The following is a 19,272-nucleotide window of genomic DNA, read 5'->3' as shown; positions in this document are numbered from 1 at the left end:
AACAACAAACGAAGACGACGACGTTGTCCATGGACTTGTCTCAAACAAACAAACAAACAAAAGGACGAAAAGGACGCTCTCCCGCTACACAATGCGTGTTGTGTTCTGTGTGTCAGCTTGCTCCGTCTTAAAATAAACCAATTTTTTATTTTTTACTTATAATTTTTTATCTTTTGTTTTATTTATTTTTTTAATTAATATTTTTGTTTTTATTAGATAATAAATCATGAATAGTACTTTACGTGTGACTACAGTTTTTCAAATAAGACGGATGGTCAAACGTTGGACACGGAAACAGGAGAATTGATTTTTTTGAGACAGAGGGAGTATTTTTTAGGTTACCCTCAGAAATAAAAGGCTTTGTCAAGTTACTCCCTCCTGTCAAAAAAATATTTATAGTTTAGAACAAGTTTAAATCAAACTTCTAAAATTTCAAGAATCAATTTTATGTTAGAATAAATTAATAAAAAATTATGTATATCATTTGCTTTATTTTAAACTAAGCATTAGAAAATATTGATGGTCATAAAATTTGGTCAGATCTAACCATAACCGAGTTTTGACTACTACGAGAGTTAAGACATGATGGTGTTTTTCCTATAGTATAGTTTGAAGATTACCGAGCACTACAACGTAACGACTATAAGGAGGTTGGAAGAGAAAAAAAAGCTGGTAGCGAAACTTGGTTTTGCTGCTAAATCATTCCTTTTGCATGCTGTTGGACGGATACCCTGCCATTCGGCGGGGAAAAAACAGAATAGGTTCCGCACTATCAAAGAAAAAAAAAGATCACAAAGACAAAATTATCAAAAGCTTCAATGCCTCTGTCCTGGAGTTACAAGACCATAATTGCAACATGAATACAACGAAGATCATCCCCTTATCATCTAACCACAGATTCCCAATAGTTATGGTTCCTTCCAAATGTCGAACTAGAAATCTTATCTTTAAATCTAAATGAACCTATAAGGGAAAGACAGGCCTTTCCCCTTGAAAAAAATTAATCAGAATCAAGCTGCTTCCCGGGAATGATCGAGTCACTTCCTCTTGGACTCTGGACAGCTCTATATGGCACTCAAAAGAACAGCATGTGACCGGCCCAAAAAACAACGACCTCCAGCAACTCCCTGCTCTGCTGCACCAAGGGGCTAAAACACTTCTCACCGGGAGCAGCTAACCAAAAATTACTGTCGCTCTTCTTTCCTCCTTGTTTATGCATAGTACATGTACAAGCTGTTTGCAGCGGCGCAGGCAATTAAATTTTCAGATGGGTGCCAAGCTAGATGGAGCAATTTTGTGGTCAGATCGTAGGAATTCCCATTGGCGTCTATTCCAGTGCTATCAGCACCTGCATAAGGATTCAAACATTAATAGTAGAAATGACAAGTTTCCGCAGGTTAAAGATGTTACACATCATGAAGGTAACCTCGTCTAACAACTCTTGTCAGAGTGCTTAGAGATCTAGCAGGCCTTGTGGGATTCTGAAGTTGCCTCCTGGTCACACATAACACAATAAGAGAGAAGATGGTTAGTAGTTAGTACTAATAGGTGCATTTGAAATGCTTCACTTCATTTGTCATTTGAGCATATGGGACTGGTATAGGCACATAAGATAAACACTGTTACAGTTAGTTGTGCAGGCAGAAGAAACAGAAGATGTGTACAGCACAAAGTTGGCTTCCATCATTCATATAGAAGGATTACCTAGTAGGGTTTCGAGTTGCTTCAAGTGTCGCTGCCTCATTGTTACCAGTGCCAAAACCAAACACACGAAAAATGTTGCTGAAAGAGCATGGATCAACTAATAATTAGTTCACATGAAAAAGACTGAGCAGTATCATAACTACCGGGATAAACAAAAGCAACACCTGTAAGAACCAGTTGCTACTCGCAAACCATCTCCACTTTGACAGCACTCAAATTTATCGAAAATGGAATCATTTTCATATAAATCACATAGCTGCAGTTTCAGAAAGCAACACATGAATCAGGTTTAGTTTGTTATCCATCATTCTCAAAGTATGGATTATTCATCTTAGCATGTACAAAATTACCTTGGGCCTTAAATACTCGTGAACTTGGAATGTTGCAACTGGACCAGAGTTCATGTTAATATCCCAAAGCTGAAACAACGGTTAAAAAATGATATGATTGAAAAAGTATCCAAGTAACAGCTGTAGAAAAGTATTAAGTAACACCAATATGACTACAGAAAATAGTATAAACCAACAGTTTGCCAGAATAAAAAACATAGCAGTTACAAGGAATAGTGATGAAATGGTGCATGAAATTTTGTGATCATGACTTGTGAGGTATGAAACATCTGAGGCATTCTCTGCAATTTGCTGATTTAGTGCATATATGTAGATGGTCATCTAAAGGTAGCCCTGCTAATCTGGTTATCGATGCATGATGTAACTAAGTGATTCCAACATAATCAATGCTTCTAAATGACTAAGAGCAATAAAAAGTAAAGTAACGTTAATAGGCAAACTGCAAATGATCATGGAACAGAAGTGGCACAGACCTTCAGTGTCATGTAGTCACGACTTAGAATATGTCTCCCATCCATGGAAAACTTTATGTCCGAAATCGAGGCTATAATCTCCGTAAAGAACGATCTTGAACCTGGGGCCTCATGCTGCTCAAAGCTGCACATATAAAATAAATCGAGGCTATAAAAGTAGTATGAAGCAATTTCAAGATAATAAACTCAAGACAGGTCAATCCACTAGATGTCCTTCTGAATAAAATATGTTGAATATTGAAAAAGAGTATTGAGTAACAAATGAAAACTCACAGTTGAGAATGAGTGTCACAAAGGGCTGATTGCCTCAGGTCAACAAGTCGAATGGAACCCTTTGAGCTACTATAAGCCAATGTATTGCAGTGAGTTGGGTGGAACTCAGCAGATGTTATTACCTCTGCATACAATAGAATAAAAACATTAATACCAATAAATGCATTGGGTAAATAGATGACGCCTCTTAAGTTGAAAGGTGTGGTAAAACAACAAAGATCAAAGGATAAACTTGCACAAGAACCACTAAACCATCTTTAACGTACAAAATTATTGCACAATCCATTTTACTAAAATACATCTTAGCTCAGCCAAGTTAGTTACATAATTGCATGCAGGGAAACAATGCTAGCAATTAGCATAATGCAGAACTGTTTGAATACATGACTGTTCAAAACAACTAGACCACAGGTAGAACACCAGTCATATAATTCTGCTTACTGTAGTATAGGAAAGCATATTTTTAAATGTATATATTTTTATTATCAGACCTCAGTTATAGCAAGTATAATACCTACTAGTTAGCATAGCTAAGAGTTTGAAGATTTGGAAATTATACCAGTCAGATCCTCCATGTTTGTAGGTTTAACATCAATAATGTTAAAACTTTGATTGCTAATTTCCAAATTCCAAAGATTTATCCGCAAATCATCTGTTGATACGAAAGTCTCACCATCACTGTGGAAAAAAGAAGGAACAGGCAACAATATGTCACTACATAAAACTCAAGGGTAGATCTAACAAAATGTATATGAGATGCACATCTGCAAAATATATAGCGGGCACACATGGAAAGCAGGAAGTGGCTAATTAAATCATCTATAGCTGATGGCATACGGCTCAGAGATACTACAAATGACTAATTTTAAGATCGCACAAATACGGCACAAGCATACAAAATCTCCTGTAGAGAATGAATTGGTGACAGTGATCTTGGGCCCTAACGAACTTCCTAAAACTACGTAGTGCTACTAACAGAGGTAGTACAACATAAGATCTGCGAGGCTTTCGCTACCCTGATATCAGTACTAGTTGAGACATTTTAAGGCATGTTTTACACTGCAGAGATTAACAAACAAAGGGACCCTAAAAGGACATTGAAAACTTTATTCAAGTATACTAGAGGGCAAATAAATTTGGCACATTGTGGGATGCAAATTTACTCCCTCTGGTTCCAGAATACTTGTCATTTTGACAAGGATATGGTTAAACTTTCAGAACTTTAACTATGAATAGCTTTTTATAATATTCACTTTAAAAGCATGGATACTACGTATAGAGATTAATCTTGAAAGATACTTCAAGTAAATCATATGTTTGTTGATGTTTATATATATATCTGTGTGTGTGTGTGTGTGTGTGTGTGTGTGTGTGTGTGTGGTCAAAGTTGTTTTTTGGAGACCGTGTACTTGTCCAAAACAATAAGATGGAACCGCAGGGAGTATGCAGGAGCTGTGAAGCAAGGTGATGCCAAATAAGTCTTCACCCTTGGAGAAGGCCATGCCCATATTCAATAGCAACAAGTTTAAACGTTATCTACTATACAACTACAGAAGAAATGAATAATGTTGAAAAGACCTGTTATTTGAAATAGAGTTTATATGGTAGTCATGTGCATGAGTAAAGACTCTTCGGCAACTTGCAGCAAGACTTGTTTCTTGGCTTGTAACCTGTTGTACAAAGTTGAGTAAATATAACAATTCAAGAAAATAAAGTTACACTAAACACAAATAAGACAGATAAATCAATAAGAACAATTCAATAATGAAAATGCATGCTTGGCACAACAGTAATGCCAGGAATTAGCCCAACAATACTGTCTGAGACCAATTTAGAATAGCTTTTCTTGTGGTAATGAAAATTTTAAGTTCGGTACAACTACCACGGGCAGGCGAAGTGAATTGAGTCCACCAGGTTTTGAAATGCCACCATTTGGGACATATGCACTCGAACCAAAAGCATTACTGCCAGCAGGTCTACCATTTGCAGGTGCATTTGAAGGGCTCAAATTCATCTCAGATACCTTTTTGATCTTCTTTTCTTGCACCTACAAATCAAAAACAACCCACGATTAATAGATCAATTAAGTAAAGAATAACTGAATAATCCACTGGTGCAATTTTTATAGCAAATAAACATGGAAAGGATTGACTGCATGAATAATTAAAAGGCCTTTCTCAATATATTAAAATGTGTAAAACCAAATATTGAACATCAGAAAATTCAAAATTACCACTGAGTTAAGAAGCATGGAGCGGTTTAGGAATATTGGTTTATAAGAAATTTCCATAATTGCTGGTTGATGAACCATACCTTCCAAAACTTTATTGTCTTATCATTTGTGGACAGAAGAGATAATGATCCATTTGCTGATTGGCACCATTTTATCTTGTTAATCTTCTCTTCAATTTCCAAGCTTTTAAGGTAATCAAACTAATCACATGACAACACAAATTGTTAAGCAATAGGGAATTACATGAACAAATAGTTTCACCAAGTATATAGTCGGTCTTATAAATTGTACCTCTGGCTCATGGCTTTGAAACTCAGTTTTGTAGCGATATTCAGGATGCCTGCTGACAGAATAATCAGCTTTTTCAGCTTCTTTTCTACCAACACTCTAAGAGAAACAGAAACAAAATGTGTTTAGTCATCAAAGCAAGACAATACATAGTCATATGACTTCCTTTGTGAGAATCTGCAATCAGTTCCATATACATACATCCTTGGCATCTGTCCTTTCAAACAAAACAACTCGCCCTCCTCTGTCCCCAGTGGCAAGATGCTGTCCTGATTTATTGAATTCTATTGCCGATATGATGTCAACTACACAAAGGAACAAGAGAAAAACAGCAATGTTAAGCCAGTTCGCAACCATGGCATACTACATCACTCTATTATTGAATATACAAATAACGGGAAGAAACATGTATTACAGCAGGCAAAAGATCCATATTTATGATTCCCCAAGTAAGCGTGTTGCATGTATACAAGCATTCAGTCCAAACTACACAGCTGGAGAGAGGATACCGCAAACAGTTGAAAGTCGTGTATATCTTGAAAGATAGTAATAAAGACACCCAATATATAAACCAAGATAATGTTACAGAGTGTTTTGGGCTTTTGGCCCCTGCCTCTGATAACCAACACAATGGCAAAACAGAAAGACCTCGGAAGAAATTGAATAGAATATTCGTGTTACTTCAAAATTTGAGTACAAAATGTAGATTTGCAGAGCAGATCTTCAGACTCTATTGAAAGTTTTGCATTTCAGATATATGCCCAGTGACAATGCAGCAAGTCCATTTTGACTGGGGTGGATAAGAGCAATCATCTACTGAAATGCAGATGAAAATGAATGAAAAAAAATCATTTCTTCATAGACATGTAAAGCTTTATCTGAATATTCCATTGGCTACACTCTTGTGCTCTCGACACGTCAGTAGCAAAGCAACGGCATGAGTCCCAAAAAGCATTTATGGGTCCAAGGCGCATGCATCAGAAAATCCATGTTTGGAATTTTTCATTAGTCGCTTAGCATTACAATAATTTGTCGGCTAGCGTCAATAATCCCATGCAGCACCACAACAGGCCATAACATGTGCAAACTGTATTGCGCACCCTTCACGTCAGTGAGCTTACTTGATAGAAGAGGATAACACCGTAGTTCTTCCGCACTCGGCGACAACATTTATCACCTGGACAACGCCACCCAAAATCCATAACTGCAATTGGATATACCATATTTCTACAACGGCATTCAACTAGGAATCCACAGAGTGCATTCTAGCCCCTATCAGTCCATCACCCATGAAACTACCTCAGCTGCAACACCGAATGGCACAGTGCCTTGCATCTACAAGTCAAATTGTCAAAACTACCTACGTACTCCCCACGACAGGATATCGCACTGATCTGGATGTGGGGAGGCAACAAATTCCACATCCCCGATACCTAAGCATCAGGCTTTGGCGCATCCCATCCGATGCCACCGCTACCGCACCGAATTGGTGGCTCGATCTAGGCAGCATGCCCCCAAACCATCGCATCCCCATCGCCCATTCACGGCTCGTCGCCTCGTAACCATCTCCGGAGCACGTAACCACTAAGATCCAGCAGCTAGCGGCAACCAGAGAGCCAAAAATAACCCCGCGACAAGGGAGGGGCTGACGGGGGGAAGGGATCGATCGTTTCGTTACCATCCTGGACCTCCTCGCCGGCGCTGCGCTCGCCGAACACCTGCGAGAACCTCCACTCGAGCGCCGGCATCGGCGCCGGCGACGCCGGGGGCGAGGCCTCCGCCGCAGCCGCCTCGGGTACCGCCTCACCGTTCATCGTCCCCCACCTCCGCGCGCGGCCGCGATGCGAGAGCTCCGGGGCGGGATCGGATGCGCCGGCGTGGGGGACGGGGCGCGTGGACGTCTGCCGCGGCGGGATCGGGGGGGGGGGGTGAGAGGGGGGGCAGGAACGGTGCTACGCGACCGCGGCGAGGCCGGCGAGGGTTTGGGGTTTCATGGAGCGGTGGAATGGCCAATGGAAGAGGAGAGAGAGAGGGAGGAGGAGGAGGGAGCGAGATGGGGGGGAGGGGAAGAAGGGGGGAGGGGGAGGAGGAGAGGTGGTGGGGGCAGGGGCTTCGATACGACAACGGAGAGGGAAGAAACCAAAAGAATTGGGGCTTCTGTTCTTCCCTAGTTTTCTTTTCCCCTCTCTCCTTGGCTTTTTTTTTGGTTTTCTATTATTCATCATTCGTGTGTTGTGTGCCAACATCTCCAAGGAGATAGCTGATGCATGCCAATCCATGGGAAATGCAGTAAACACTTTATAATCTTTTTCCGCGAACGAACGACGAATCAACTCTAACTACGTAGCTATTATGTTTTGCTCAGAAAATAAGCACGTTGTTTTATTTAAGTTATTTATGACAATTAGACAAAAAAAACAACGGAAGATTGCTTACATATCATCCTCATAGTATTATGGGATTGTGCGTTGGATCTTCACTGTAAATTGGCGTTAGTTACATATTGTATAAGCGATTTAAATATTAGCAATTACGTCTTCCATCGTTTTGTTTTTGTTTATTTAAATTTCAAAAGTTAATTCTGAAGTTGATATTGTGGATTTTAAATTTTAGTTTATTTTATTGCATGTGTTTTTAAATCGTTATAGACATGTGTATTGAATTTTTACTCATAATATGTTTCACTTTTGTTTTCAAAAAGTGAAACAATAAGAGCCTACATTGATGGATTGGATTGTTCTAAAACCAAAATAGCAAAAATGGTGTTACTCTACTTGACATTATTATTGTAAAAAGAACTGGTTTATAAAATGATCTGTATAGCAGAGACTTAGGGGGTGTTTGGATCCCTGCTATTTTTTTGTCTCTGTCACATCGAATATTTTTGAACACTAATTAGAAGTATTAAATATAAACTATTAATAAAACCCACCTCATACTCTGGACTGTTTCGCAAGACGAATCTATTGAGCCTAATTAGTCCATGATTAGCGAATGTGATGCTACAGTAAATATTACTAATCGTGGATTAATTAGCCTTAAAAATTGTCTAATGAAATAGCATTTATTTATGCAATTAGTTTTATTATCAGTTTATATTTAATATTTTTAATTAATGTCTAAACATTCGATATGACAAGGGAAAAAAGTCTCTGAATCCAAACAGCCCCTTAAATGGTGCAAGTTAGTCAGGTCATAACGGTAGTAGGAGTGGTAACACTATTTTATTGTGCATGACCAGTTTTTTTTCCTATTTTGTTAGATAATGTTTGTTCATCGAGGACATTGGATTGGTGGGAGAGTTGCCTCGTTGCTATTTTATTTCGAGCTTTCTCCTTCGTACAATTCACACATGTATCAAGAATCTATACATGTTTCAAGGGTGGGATGAGATGAGTCAGAAAAGACGTCATTTTAATATTACCTTTTTAAAATAATTCATTTTTTATTTTTATGAATTTAACTATTTAGTAACTACTTGACATAAATTTTAAAAACTTTTTAGAAACAAAAACTGTAAAAAATATATATCATTTTTATATTATATTTGTTGGCAACGGTTTGATACTGTCAAGAATTTTAATACCATTTATACCCTTAATAATAATAATAATAATATGCATCTTATCGTTCCAGCTTTGGAATACTGCCTCCGTCCCAAAATAAACTAAATTTTCACTTTTTACATATAATTTTTGACTCTTCGTCTTATCTAAAAAATTTTTACGATTGATATTTTTGTTTTTATTAGATGATAAATTATAAATAGTACTTTACGTGTGACTAATTTTTTTCTAATTTTCTAAAAAAAATTTCAAATAAGACGGACGATCAAACATTGGATACGGAAAGAATTGGTTTTTTTACGGAGAGAGTACGCAACACGGTGGGAGTTGGTAAGGGTGACCCTGATCAAGATCAACATGCCCATAACGCTGTCGTTTCAATAGTTTTCCAAAGTGCTATTGAGATCCCGTTTCTTTTCCCTCCAATCTAGAACGTGTGCACTGGGAGACAACGGATTGTGACGATAGGCTCCTTGTTTCTAGCAAGGAGGTAAAGCCATCTCCGTGATGGCAACTAGGATAAAAGCATTGGCTGCTGTTAACTAATCAGGCATTGTTTGCTAGTAGTAAGCTACAGCTGTAATCTCTTCTGCGTACGAGCATTTACCACCAAATCCCCCTGACGAAAGCCGGGATGGCAACGTTAATTAAAGGGGCAAGAAGAAAAAGAACAGTGGCATGACGTGACATCGATCCATTTTAATCGGTTTCTGGGTTTAATTTAGTTGCACTTACTCAAACAAAGTTCCATATTTGTTGCAGGCGCGCCCTGTTAGTTTCGACCACGTGATAAGTGCCAGTTTAGGGAGAAGTACTCCATCCATTCCGTCATAAAGTATAAATGTATAAACGTAGATAGGACTCAAATTTTATATTATAGTGCAAACATTTATATATTGATTTTTATGATTTTGATCTCAATTATATGCTCAGAAAGAAAATCTAATCCATTTAAAATTTTAAAATAACTAATAAAATAATAAAAGATAAATTTTTTGATAGTTTTTTAATCTATGTTAAAAATCTATAAATATTTATATTTTAGAGTGAGGTAGTAGGTCATTAGGAAAGCTTTAATACAGCTTTTCGCATTCATAAACTATTCATGTGTTACCGTACTCATGATCACGCTGGGATCGTGAGTGAAGCTCCAGGTGCATACATGTGGGCCGCACTGCATTATTCATTGAGAAATTCTAAAAAATATTTTTGACAAACGTCTTAGTCTAAAAATGTCATTGAGAAATACGAGTTCTAAGAAATATCATCATAAAAATATTTTTTTCTAAAAAATACTATTGTTGTTATGTTTCCATCATTTTTTGTCGTTAAATACATTGTTCATACTATAGCATTTAACGGAAAAAGATAACGGAACTCTAACGGTGATGGTATTTCTCAGACAAATCTGTTTGTACGATGACATTTTGTAAAATTCACACTCGTCGATAATATTTCTTAGAATTAAGTGTTTGTTAATGACATTGGTTATATTTTATCAAATTCATTTATTCGTCTTGATGTTAACTTCGTGATTGTTTCCCCTTTTTTACAACAAAATTGATAATGTATTTGTTTTGTGCATAGCATCTTAATTGGAAACAACGGAAACGGCATGCACAAGAGATGGCCGTGGCATCTTAGCTAGTAGCGTTTTGTGTTCATGTGAATTTATAGTGAACATGTTTGCTTTTAGAGTTTTCTGTTTGGTTAGCTGTTTGTTCTTTCGATCTTACATGCAAATTAACTGGAGATATGATTGCTCTTCCAAAAGACAGCGGTGTGAAGGATATAAAAAAAAGTTGTACACAAGTCTAGGTTTTATTTGACTTGCACTGATTGAATTTGTACGGTGGATACTGGATGTGAACAAATTTAGCATGTGGATAAACTTTTTCAGCACTGGAGTGTGTTGAAGGGAGTATCTAGGAGATCTTAGACAACTGTAAATTTTGGAAATTTCATTGGCCTTTTCACCCTTTGGACGATAATCTCATGGTTCTAATCACTTCAGTTACTTATTTAAACAAAATCTTTCTTCCAGATAAATGACTGAACAGTAGATTTTTATTAAAACCAAAACATGAAATAAACTTACAACACATACAAATTTACAAAATCTAGTATAACTATGAAAACTTAGGTAATAATAAAGCAAAACCAAAATCTCTTCTATTTAAAAATGCAACGGTCCGTCTATTTACCCCGTATCCACATGGTACATAGTGTGCCCCTGCACACCCCTGGAAATCCAAACGCTTGGTCAAATAACCACTCGTTCCTAATACGAGCCCATGTTAAAATAAAAGCTCAATTCCCCTATGCCCTCAGACATCAAAGTTGTATAGTGTGTTGCAATGCACATGTATGAAAATCATAGGTTAGATGAGATAATATTCAACATTGCATAGCACTACAATTCTAGACTTTGCAAGGTGTAATTTGAAGTGATTGGAAAATAAATTTTTCAGATGACTGAAATATAGGAAATTCCAAAATGGAATGGTATCTTGTTAAATTCATGCCTCCTATATTCCAAACGAGCTTCAATTTAGGTGTCCAACATGGTCACCGACTTGTCATTAAGTGGCAAAGCACCTTTTCTAATAAAATAATCATAAACAAAAAAATTATAAACTAAGTTTTTGTTTTCCTTTTGGGATAGTTGTTGAGCTTTTGTTTCACTGATGCTTGCCGATGGCTCTATGCTTTGGTCTTTTACTCTTATTGAACTCAACACATGTCAATAGTTTTTTTTCCTAATTATGGAGCATGTAACTGCAAATGTCCCTGTTTAGAAATTCCTTTCCTCAGCATAATAAAAGCATAAGTAAATTTCACATATGACTAGATATTTTTATCAGACTAAGTTTTCTACCAACTAATTTTACTTGGACTAGTGACTATCATGTTTGTGAGAGTAACAAGAACAACGCTAGCGAGCAGAAGCTCATGTCTTGCCACGGTACCATCATCTTGGTTCTTTATCGACAATGGAATCATATCCATTAAAAAGAATAAACAACAAACAATATCATTGTGATACCATCGCTACACCTGGCGATTTGCCCATGCTTCCATCATCACCACTTGGTGACTCGCCCGCCCTCTACGCGTAGCAACGCCTTTGTTTGGAGACTCGTCCACTATGCCATCGTACTGCCTTGCTCGCTGTGGTGCTGTCATTGTCTAATAACTTGCCCAATGACCTTTGAAGCTCATCGCCCCCTCTCTATCATCATGCACAACGACTAACATTAGAAATATCGATGGTAGAGACTAGAGAGGTCACACTTGCTAAGGACATTGTGTGACATAGATAACGATCTCGTAAACACTTGCATAAAATCATAGTCAACGGGCTTATATTGTGTACCTTAACCAGATAAGACACATAAGTATAATAATAAGAAAGTACTTTCGAATATGAAACAAATCATATCAATTTTATGTCATAGAATTATATCCTAATAGAGTAATTTTTTGTTAAACCTTGTTATAAGTAAACAAAATAGGTCATATATTTGGAAAACATATGGAGTGTCAATGTATTTTAAAATATTTAGTTGGTATATAATAAAGCCATAGAGTAAATTTTGTGAAACTACATACGTGTTAGTGAAATTATGACAAAACAACATATTTAATCTTTTGTATTGGAGTACTGTGGACTTTGGGCTCAAGTTATCGCAAAAATGAAAGTTTTTTGGCTTTACTACTAAATGCACGTGGGATCCACTTGCAAATTAAACACTGAACGTCCAAAACATATAGGTGTATGACAAGTTCAATGAGATTGTGTAGTGCTCTTATTTAAATATTACTAAATCTTTACTTTTATGATAATTTGAGTAAAGTATCTCGTATATCAAAAATTATTTACACATTTTGATGAAAACTTTAATATACTATACAATCTTACTAATTATGTTACAGATATATAGAATACAAAGAGCAGTCATCTTAAGTGGTCGATGTCTAAAATAAAGGGTGTTTTCTTACATCATTAGATTATCGTTTTTTCATGACACATTTTCAAACTCCTAAACATTATATTTTGTGCAAATATAAGTTGCTCATCTAACATTTACAAAGCTATATTTTATTTTTTACCAGTTAATTAATTCATTTGCTTAAGATACTACGAAAAACCAGACAATAAAAAAAATTCAAATTCTCCGTCACTCTACGGGACCGAAGTGACTGCACGTATCTTAACGCATGACTAACAGCCCAACGGTGTGAGATGCAGCACAGTGAGCCGGGCGGAGAAACCCTAATCACCAAGTGGACGGACGAAACTGCCCCCCGCCCACCCCACCTCCACCCACCCACCGTTTTCCCCTCCCTCCCAGTCCCATCCTCCACGCCACTACCACCTTCTCGCCGTCCTCCTCCTCCTCCCCTCGCTCCGGATCCATCCACCTCGCGGCCTCCCCCCTCCCCCTCCTCCCCGGCGCTCCACCACGGTACCAGCCTCCCCCCAAAACCCTGGCCCTCCGATCCGTGGCCGCCTAATCGAGGGCCACGGATCGGGGGGCGCGCGCGCGGTCAGATCTGCTCTGACCCGGCTTCTCTCGCCTTTGTACGTGCAGGCGATGGCGTCGAGGCTGGCGCAGCTCCGGTCCAAGGCGGCGCAGGCGTCGGAGTTCGTGTCGAAGCACGGCTGCGCCTACTACAAGGAGGTGATGGAGAAGAACAAGCAGCACGTGGTGCAGCCCCCCACCGTGGAGAAGTGCCAGGAGCTCTCCAAGCAGCTCTTCTACACCCGCCTCGCCAGGTGATGCCGGATTCCGCCTCCCCCCCCCCTTCTCCTCCTCCCGCTGCGCTGTTCCATGCGGCTCCACTTGGACGAGCGTGGTAGGCAGTGTGTTGCGATCTGTTGGTGCGTTTGGCAATAGGGGTGTTTGAGGCTGGGTGTTCCGACGAATGTAGCGTGGCGCTATCCCAATTTCGTGCCTACTGACTATAGTTGAACCTGAATTTGGTATGGTTTGTTCTGCTTATGGTCTGCAATTTGGGTAGCCTGGACTAGCCTGCAATATGGTCAGCAAATTTCGCTAGATTATGTGTTTTTTTTTGTTGTATGATGGTCGAGTTGTGCTTTTGTAGGTGTCATACTCTAATTAGGGGTCCGAGGGGGACAGTAAGCACCCTTCTTACCTGCAATTTGTAAATCGTATTTGTGTGACTTGAGTACCATCTGTTAACTCGCTCCTCCCGTTAATGAAGTTTGAATCTTACGGAACTTGTGGCATGTATGAACTTCGGAGAGCTCATAATCTAGATGCCTATCTAGAACTACTCGTAGAGTGTGTTTCATTTTGTCAGAGAGGCACGGAATTTCAGAAGGCACATTGTCTGTCCTTGTCTCCTTGAGTAGTTAGAGTTTGGAAATTTTGTTATGAAAGAAACCTATGCAACATGTTCGGCACTTGATTACCACCAGATGCTGTCAGGATCTTGCTGAATGTACCTTTTGACCTCTGTAATTTTTCTTGGGTGCATGAAGACATGGAATGATGCATTACTGCTAGGTTAAAGTGTGAAAAGTCAGATACACTGAGTGAAATCTATTGTGAAGTTGATACACCATGACACAATGGAATGGTAATTTGTATGAACTTTATCAATACTGTTGTGTAATAGCATTAAAAATTTGTTGAGTATGTTTGAAATTGTTTCTTGTGTATTTGTTTCTGCCAAAAAACACTGCAGTAAAAAATATGACCCATTTGCTTCATTTACTTTGTGAGATCTACCAAAGTAATATGAAATATAATATAAAATCCATATTATTCCATTGGCTGTTCTGAGAATGTTATAGAGGTACAGCTCAGTTCCATCAATATGTTGGATAAGGTGAATACTTTACTGGGTCTCGGTCTTGTTTGCACTTGGCAATCAGCTGAGTTTAGAATCAAACACGTGACAATAATGCAATCATGGGTGCATTAGTAGGGCTTTGTAATGGAGAAGTGATTTCCTGAATCCCAATCCAGTGACCTCAATACAAAGGTTTTTCTGTGCTTTAGCTTTAGCTTTAGCTTACTTATTGCAATGTTTTGACTAGCATTGTTTTTGCGGATCGCTATACAATGCTTCTAATCCTTGTATTTATACATGGTTTGGTGGGTGATCTTGTTTGGTACGTGAGCTGGGGGCAGATACAACTAGCTTGGTCAGTGTTCAGTCTGGTTTACAGCATTCTGAAATTGATCACATGATGTGCAGCCAATAACGTGCAATTTAGTTATTATCTTGTGTGAAATGTTTCAAGCCATGATTAATAATTCTGGCTAGTAGTTATGTTGAATCTATGTATTACATATTGGCTGGAAGTATTTTGAGGTTAGTCGTACTTTTTGCATTTGAATTCAGCACATTATTTCCTTTTATTTTCATTAGAGCTCTTAACCAAGGCAACATCTCCAATATCGTAGCAGATGGTGGACCTTGGCCATTTTCTTATGTGATCTTTGAATTAGAGGTCACAAGGTTGAACCTATATTGGTCAATCCAGGCTGGGCCAAAGTGCATTCATGAGATGATGAGATGGATAGACACCTGCTATGATTTGCCTGTGCCCATTCCCGTGCCCACCTGTTGCAAGAGTGCTTATGTGTTAAGGGTATCCATGCGAGTTCTCTTGCTTCAATACTTTACCTTCCTCCTACTGCTCATTATCTGGAGCTGTTTGACAAATTTTGGGTAAACTGGATATGTTCACTCAAATTTGAATGACTAATTTAGATATTGCATTAGCTCTTAGGTGCATAGGTAAAGTCAGAGTATTTGGAGTGAATGATGTTGTGAATTATTGGATGAAGAGATGGCTGGGTCTGCACTTTCTAGGTGAACTAATTGTGCATATAGTTATGTACGTGTGTAACAACTGCTTTTTATGCTGAATTATTTTCGTGAACAACTCATCAATTCTTCATTGTGAAAATGCCTTCGTTACTATGCTTTACTACTTTGGAGCTCTGATCTCAATGGCTTATATGATTGTTGTATTCTTCAGTTTACCGGGCCGCTATGAGGCGTTCTGGAAGGAACTTGATAGTGCCAAGCAGTTATGGAAGAACAGAAAGGATCTCAAGGTTGAGGACCTTGGAATTGTGACATTATTCGGAGTTGAGCTTTATGCCTGGTTCTGCGTAGGAGAGATTGTCGGCAGAGGATTCACCATAACCGGCTATAAGGTCTAAATGAGTTCTCCTGATTATTACCTGGTTTATAAAATACACTGTTAGCTGATGCTTGTCGAAATGACAAAGATACCTCCTGCCTTTTCACAATTTTGTTTCTGGAAAGTCTTTCTAGTGCTGGATGTCAGCCAAGACGAGCACGTCGTTGCAATACTGCTTCAATAATTTGCTCGATCTCTTGATTGCCCATTTTGGTGTCCTGTAATGCGTTTACCATTTCATCTTGCCCCACCCTTGCAAAGTGCCATTTATTTGTTCTGTTGAATCCATCTCAAATTGCAGAGTCAAGTTACTCACCTGTTGAAAATGCTTTTCTGTTTCTATGTACTGGCTGTTCTATTTGCACATTATAGTTTGCCCGAACAACACATATCTAATTGTCTATCCTGATGGAACCCGTCTCTTCCTGAATTCCGGTGCTTTATTACCAAAATCACTACTTCCTTGGTTACAGCCAGGCTAACCTAATGCAGATCAAATCAAGAAAATGTAAAGGCTAGAAATGGAAAAGCTGTTCCTAAAGCTGCCTTGAGCCGCCCAAGGCTCGGTCAGTTGTAGAGCAGCACGAGGAGAGTGGTAAAGCTGCTGCTTGCAAGCACCAGCATCCAGCCCTTGCTCGCCCCGCACGCCGTCCGCCCCGCCCCCTTGCCGGTGAAGAGCAGCAGCAGCCGGTCGCACGCCAGCCTGAACAGCGCCAGGCACGCGAAGAAGAGGCTGATCGACAGCACGGCCAGCTCCTTGTTCTGCATCGTCTCCTGGATGCTCCTCATCTCCTCTACGCCTGACCTGCACCGACATCTCCATGAGACATTTCCTTTTGTTTGTGAACAATGGAGTATCCGGATGGAGAGCGAGCGCTTTGCCTCATTGCCGCGTTGTCTCTGATGAGATCGTCGAGCTTGCTGGAGACCGTCGATCTCCACTCCTCGAGATCGCCCAGACCCTTGGCCTGATCAACAATGGTAATTTCAGCTTGTCAAACATGCTCACCGACATATTTTCGCTTCTACTTATGTTTCTAAGCTAAAATTTAAATTTTCAACCTTAAATTTATAATTGATTTTGATGTTTTTTAATCTTAAATTTGAAGTTGATTTTGATGTTTTTTTACTGAAGTTCATTTTTCAGTATTAGTTTTTAGATCACTAATAATATTATAAATTATTTTTCGTTTGTGACTGGGAGTTGGGCGCGTACCATGTTGCCCTTCCACTCGACGAGGCCGCGCACGTCGGCCTTCATCTTGTCGAGCGCCATGGCCGTCTGCGAGAGGCCGCTCTCGAGGTCGGGCAGCCTGGCGCCGTACCTGTGGTTGAGCGCCCTGGTGTACTCCTCCAGCGTCGAGAGCCCCAGCTCCAGGGACCGCATCTTCTGCATCATGATCTTGAGCACCGCGTCGCCGTGGAACCGCCCCGTCGCGGGCTTCGCTTCGCCGGCGACCCTCGAGCCGTTGTCCTTGGCGCCGTCGCCCGCGCTGTCGTTCCGGCCGGCGCCGCTACCTCCCACGCCGTCCAACCTGTCGTTAGCATGGCGCGGTAGCGCGGTGTCGTTGCGGAGGACGCCGCCGCCGCCCAACTTGCTGGCGTCGGCGTCGGCGTCGGGGCCTGCGCCGGAGATGATCTCCTGCAGCATCTGCTCGACGGCGTCGACGCCGTACACCTCGAGGTAGCTGAGGATGCAGTAGAAGCCGGAGCCGTAGTGGGTGGCGAGGCGGAGGCGGAGGTAGCGCGTCCATCTGGGCTCCGGCAGCACGAAGCGCTGCGCGAGCTTGGCGTTCTCGGCGGTGAAGCGGCCGAGCAGCTCCCACGCCTCCGCCGGGTAGCTCGGGCTGCCGTACAGCTCGAACTCCCTGAAGTTGGAGGAGTAGTGCTCCAGGTTGGCGAGCCCGATGGTGCGGACCAGCGTCTCCTCCGACAGCTCGACGTCGATGAACTTGTCCTCGGCGGAGCACGGGTTGCGCAGGTACCGGTCCTTGTCGCCGCCGAGGATGTTGGCGGCGCCCTTGGCCTCCCTGTTGTGCGCGAGCACCTTGGCGCCCTTGGACGCCGCCGCGTAGTTGTACTCGGCGCCGCTGGGCTCGAGGCGGTGCGCCGCCGCGCCGGCGCTGTCGGGGACGTGGCGCCCTCGTCCGGCGCCGGTGCCGTTGTCGCCTTCCCCCTGCAGGATCCGGCTCCGGAACTCGTCGAGCTCGTCGAGCGCTGCCCCCGCCGACGAGTTGCTGCCGGTGGCGTTGGACGGCTCCAGGCTCCCGTGGTCCGCTTCCTGTAGCGGCGGCGGGTACGGCGATGGCTGGCACGTCGACGGCGCGGAGGCGTTATACTGGGTCGGGAAAATGTAGGCCTCCAGCGGCATCACCTTGCAGTAGTTTTCACGCAATCCGTGCTCCACGTCGTCGTAGAGCTCTGCGCCGAGCGATCCATCGCCGGCGAACAGCGCCAAGAACCGATCAAGAAAATGCCACAAGCCGGCGACGACGGTGACCATTGGAGAGTCGGGATCGGAGTGGGTTACCTGAAGTAGGGTCGGTCTGGCTATGGAGGAACTGGGAGCGGAGGAGGAAGAGGAGGCACCAGACGGAGAGGACAACGGAGAGCGACACCTCGCGGACGCCGCCGTCCATGGACAGCACATCGGTCACCGCCGGCGGGGAGCCGCCGCCGCCTCCTTCTCTCCTCTTCTTGCTCATGCATGCACCCACGCCACGCCTTCTCCCTCCTGCCGGCCGCCGCTGCTTGCACAATCTCACCCGCGAAACCTGCTGGCTCCTCTGACTGCCCCGCCCCCGTCTGCCCGGCCGAGCGCGCGGTGGATGGGAGAGTCGGATCGGTCGGTCGCGAACACGACGACCGACGAGTGATTCGGAAAACGCGCAGAGGGAGCAGCCAGCGGTGGAGCGGCAACGCCGGAGCGGAGCTAGGCGCGCGCGCGTCGACCGAGCACACGGCGCGCCGAGCGGGCCGTGCCCGGTGCGCGCGCGCCAGTGGGCCGATTTGGGCGAGGCGGTGGCCCACCAAGAGTGAATGAAATGGTTGCCTGTTATAATGGCTGCGTTCCAAGGCTGAGTGTTGCATAAGCCGATTAGTTGCGTGGAAAACGATAAACGTAATTAGTATATGATTAATTAAATATTATTTATTAAAAAATTAAAAAATAGATTTATTTGATCTTTTAAAA

General features: G+C 41.6%; 3 protein-coding genes across 4 annotated transcripts; 1 reads left to right on the top strand and 2 right to left on the bottom strand.

Moving 5' to 3' along the window:
* Positions 1 to 780: 780 nt before the first annotated feature.
* LOC102701115 (serine/threonine protein phosphatase 2A 55 kDa regulatory subunit B beta isoform-like) lies at positions 781 to 7,381 on the bottom strand. 2 transcript variants are annotated; one of them, XM_015842422.2, is made up of 14 exons: positions 7,000 to 7,381; positions 5,523 to 5,626; positions 5,325 to 5,420; positions 5,114 to 5,233; positions 4,680 to 4,847; positions 4,379 to 4,470; positions 3,360 to 3,478; positions 2,801 to 2,924; positions 2,528 to 2,651; positions 2,055 to 2,123; positions 1,869 to 1,960; positions 1,705 to 1,782; positions 1,427 to 1,494; positions 781 to 1,348 (listed from the first exon to the last, which is right to left on the bottom strand). In XM_015842422.2, exons 1-14 carry the CDS (start codon positions 7,133 to 7,135, stop codon positions 1,212 to 1,214), a joined length of 1,527 nt encoding a protein of 508 aa, XP_015697908.2. In that variant the 5' UTR covers positions 7,136 to 7,381; the 3' UTR covers positions 781 to 1,211. The 2 variants fall into 2 exon arrangements, with proteins under 2 accessions (XP_015697908.2, XP_006644337.2); XM_006644274.3 differs by having other exon boundaries at positions 4,683 to 4,847.
* Positions 7,382 to 13,205: 5,824 nt separating this feature from the next.
* On the top strand, positions 13,206 to 16,367 carry LOC102700840. Its single transcript, XM_006644273.3, has 3 exons — positions 13,206 to 13,356; positions 13,483 to 13,667; positions 15,912 to 16,367. Exons 2-3 carry the CDS (start codon positions 13,486 to 13,488, stop codon positions 16,096 to 16,098), a joined length of 369 nt encoding a protein of 122 aa, XP_006644336.1. The 5' UTR covers positions 13,206 to 13,356; positions 13,483 to 13,485; the 3' UTR covers positions 16,099 to 16,367.
* Positions 16,368 to 16,422: 55 nt separating this feature from the next.
* Positions 16,423 to 18,933, bottom strand: LOC102700486 (SUN domain-containing protein 5-like). The gene is made up of 4 exons (XM_015833708.2): positions 18,610 to 18,933; positions 17,296 to 18,500; positions 16,962 to 17,047; positions 16,423 to 16,884 (listed from the first exon to the last, which is right to left on the bottom strand). The coding sequence occupies exons 1-4, from the start codon at positions 18,782 to 18,784 to the stop codon at positions 16,647 to 16,649; spliced, it is 1,704 nt and encodes a 567-aa protein (XP_015689194.2). The 5' UTR covers positions 18,785 to 18,933; the 3' UTR covers positions 16,423 to 16,646.
* Positions 18,934 to 19,272: the final 339 nt, after the last annotated feature.

The sequence above is a fragment of the Oryza brachyantha genome, chromosome 1 (genome assembly GCF_000231095.2).
Source record: "Oryza brachyantha chromosome 1, ObraRS2, whole genome shotgun sequence".
Lineage (NCBI taxonomy): Eukaryota > Viridiplantae > Streptophyta > Magnoliopsida > Poales > Poaceae > Oryza > Oryza brachyantha.
This window is presented reverse-complemented; position numbering and strand designations above follow the sequence as displayed.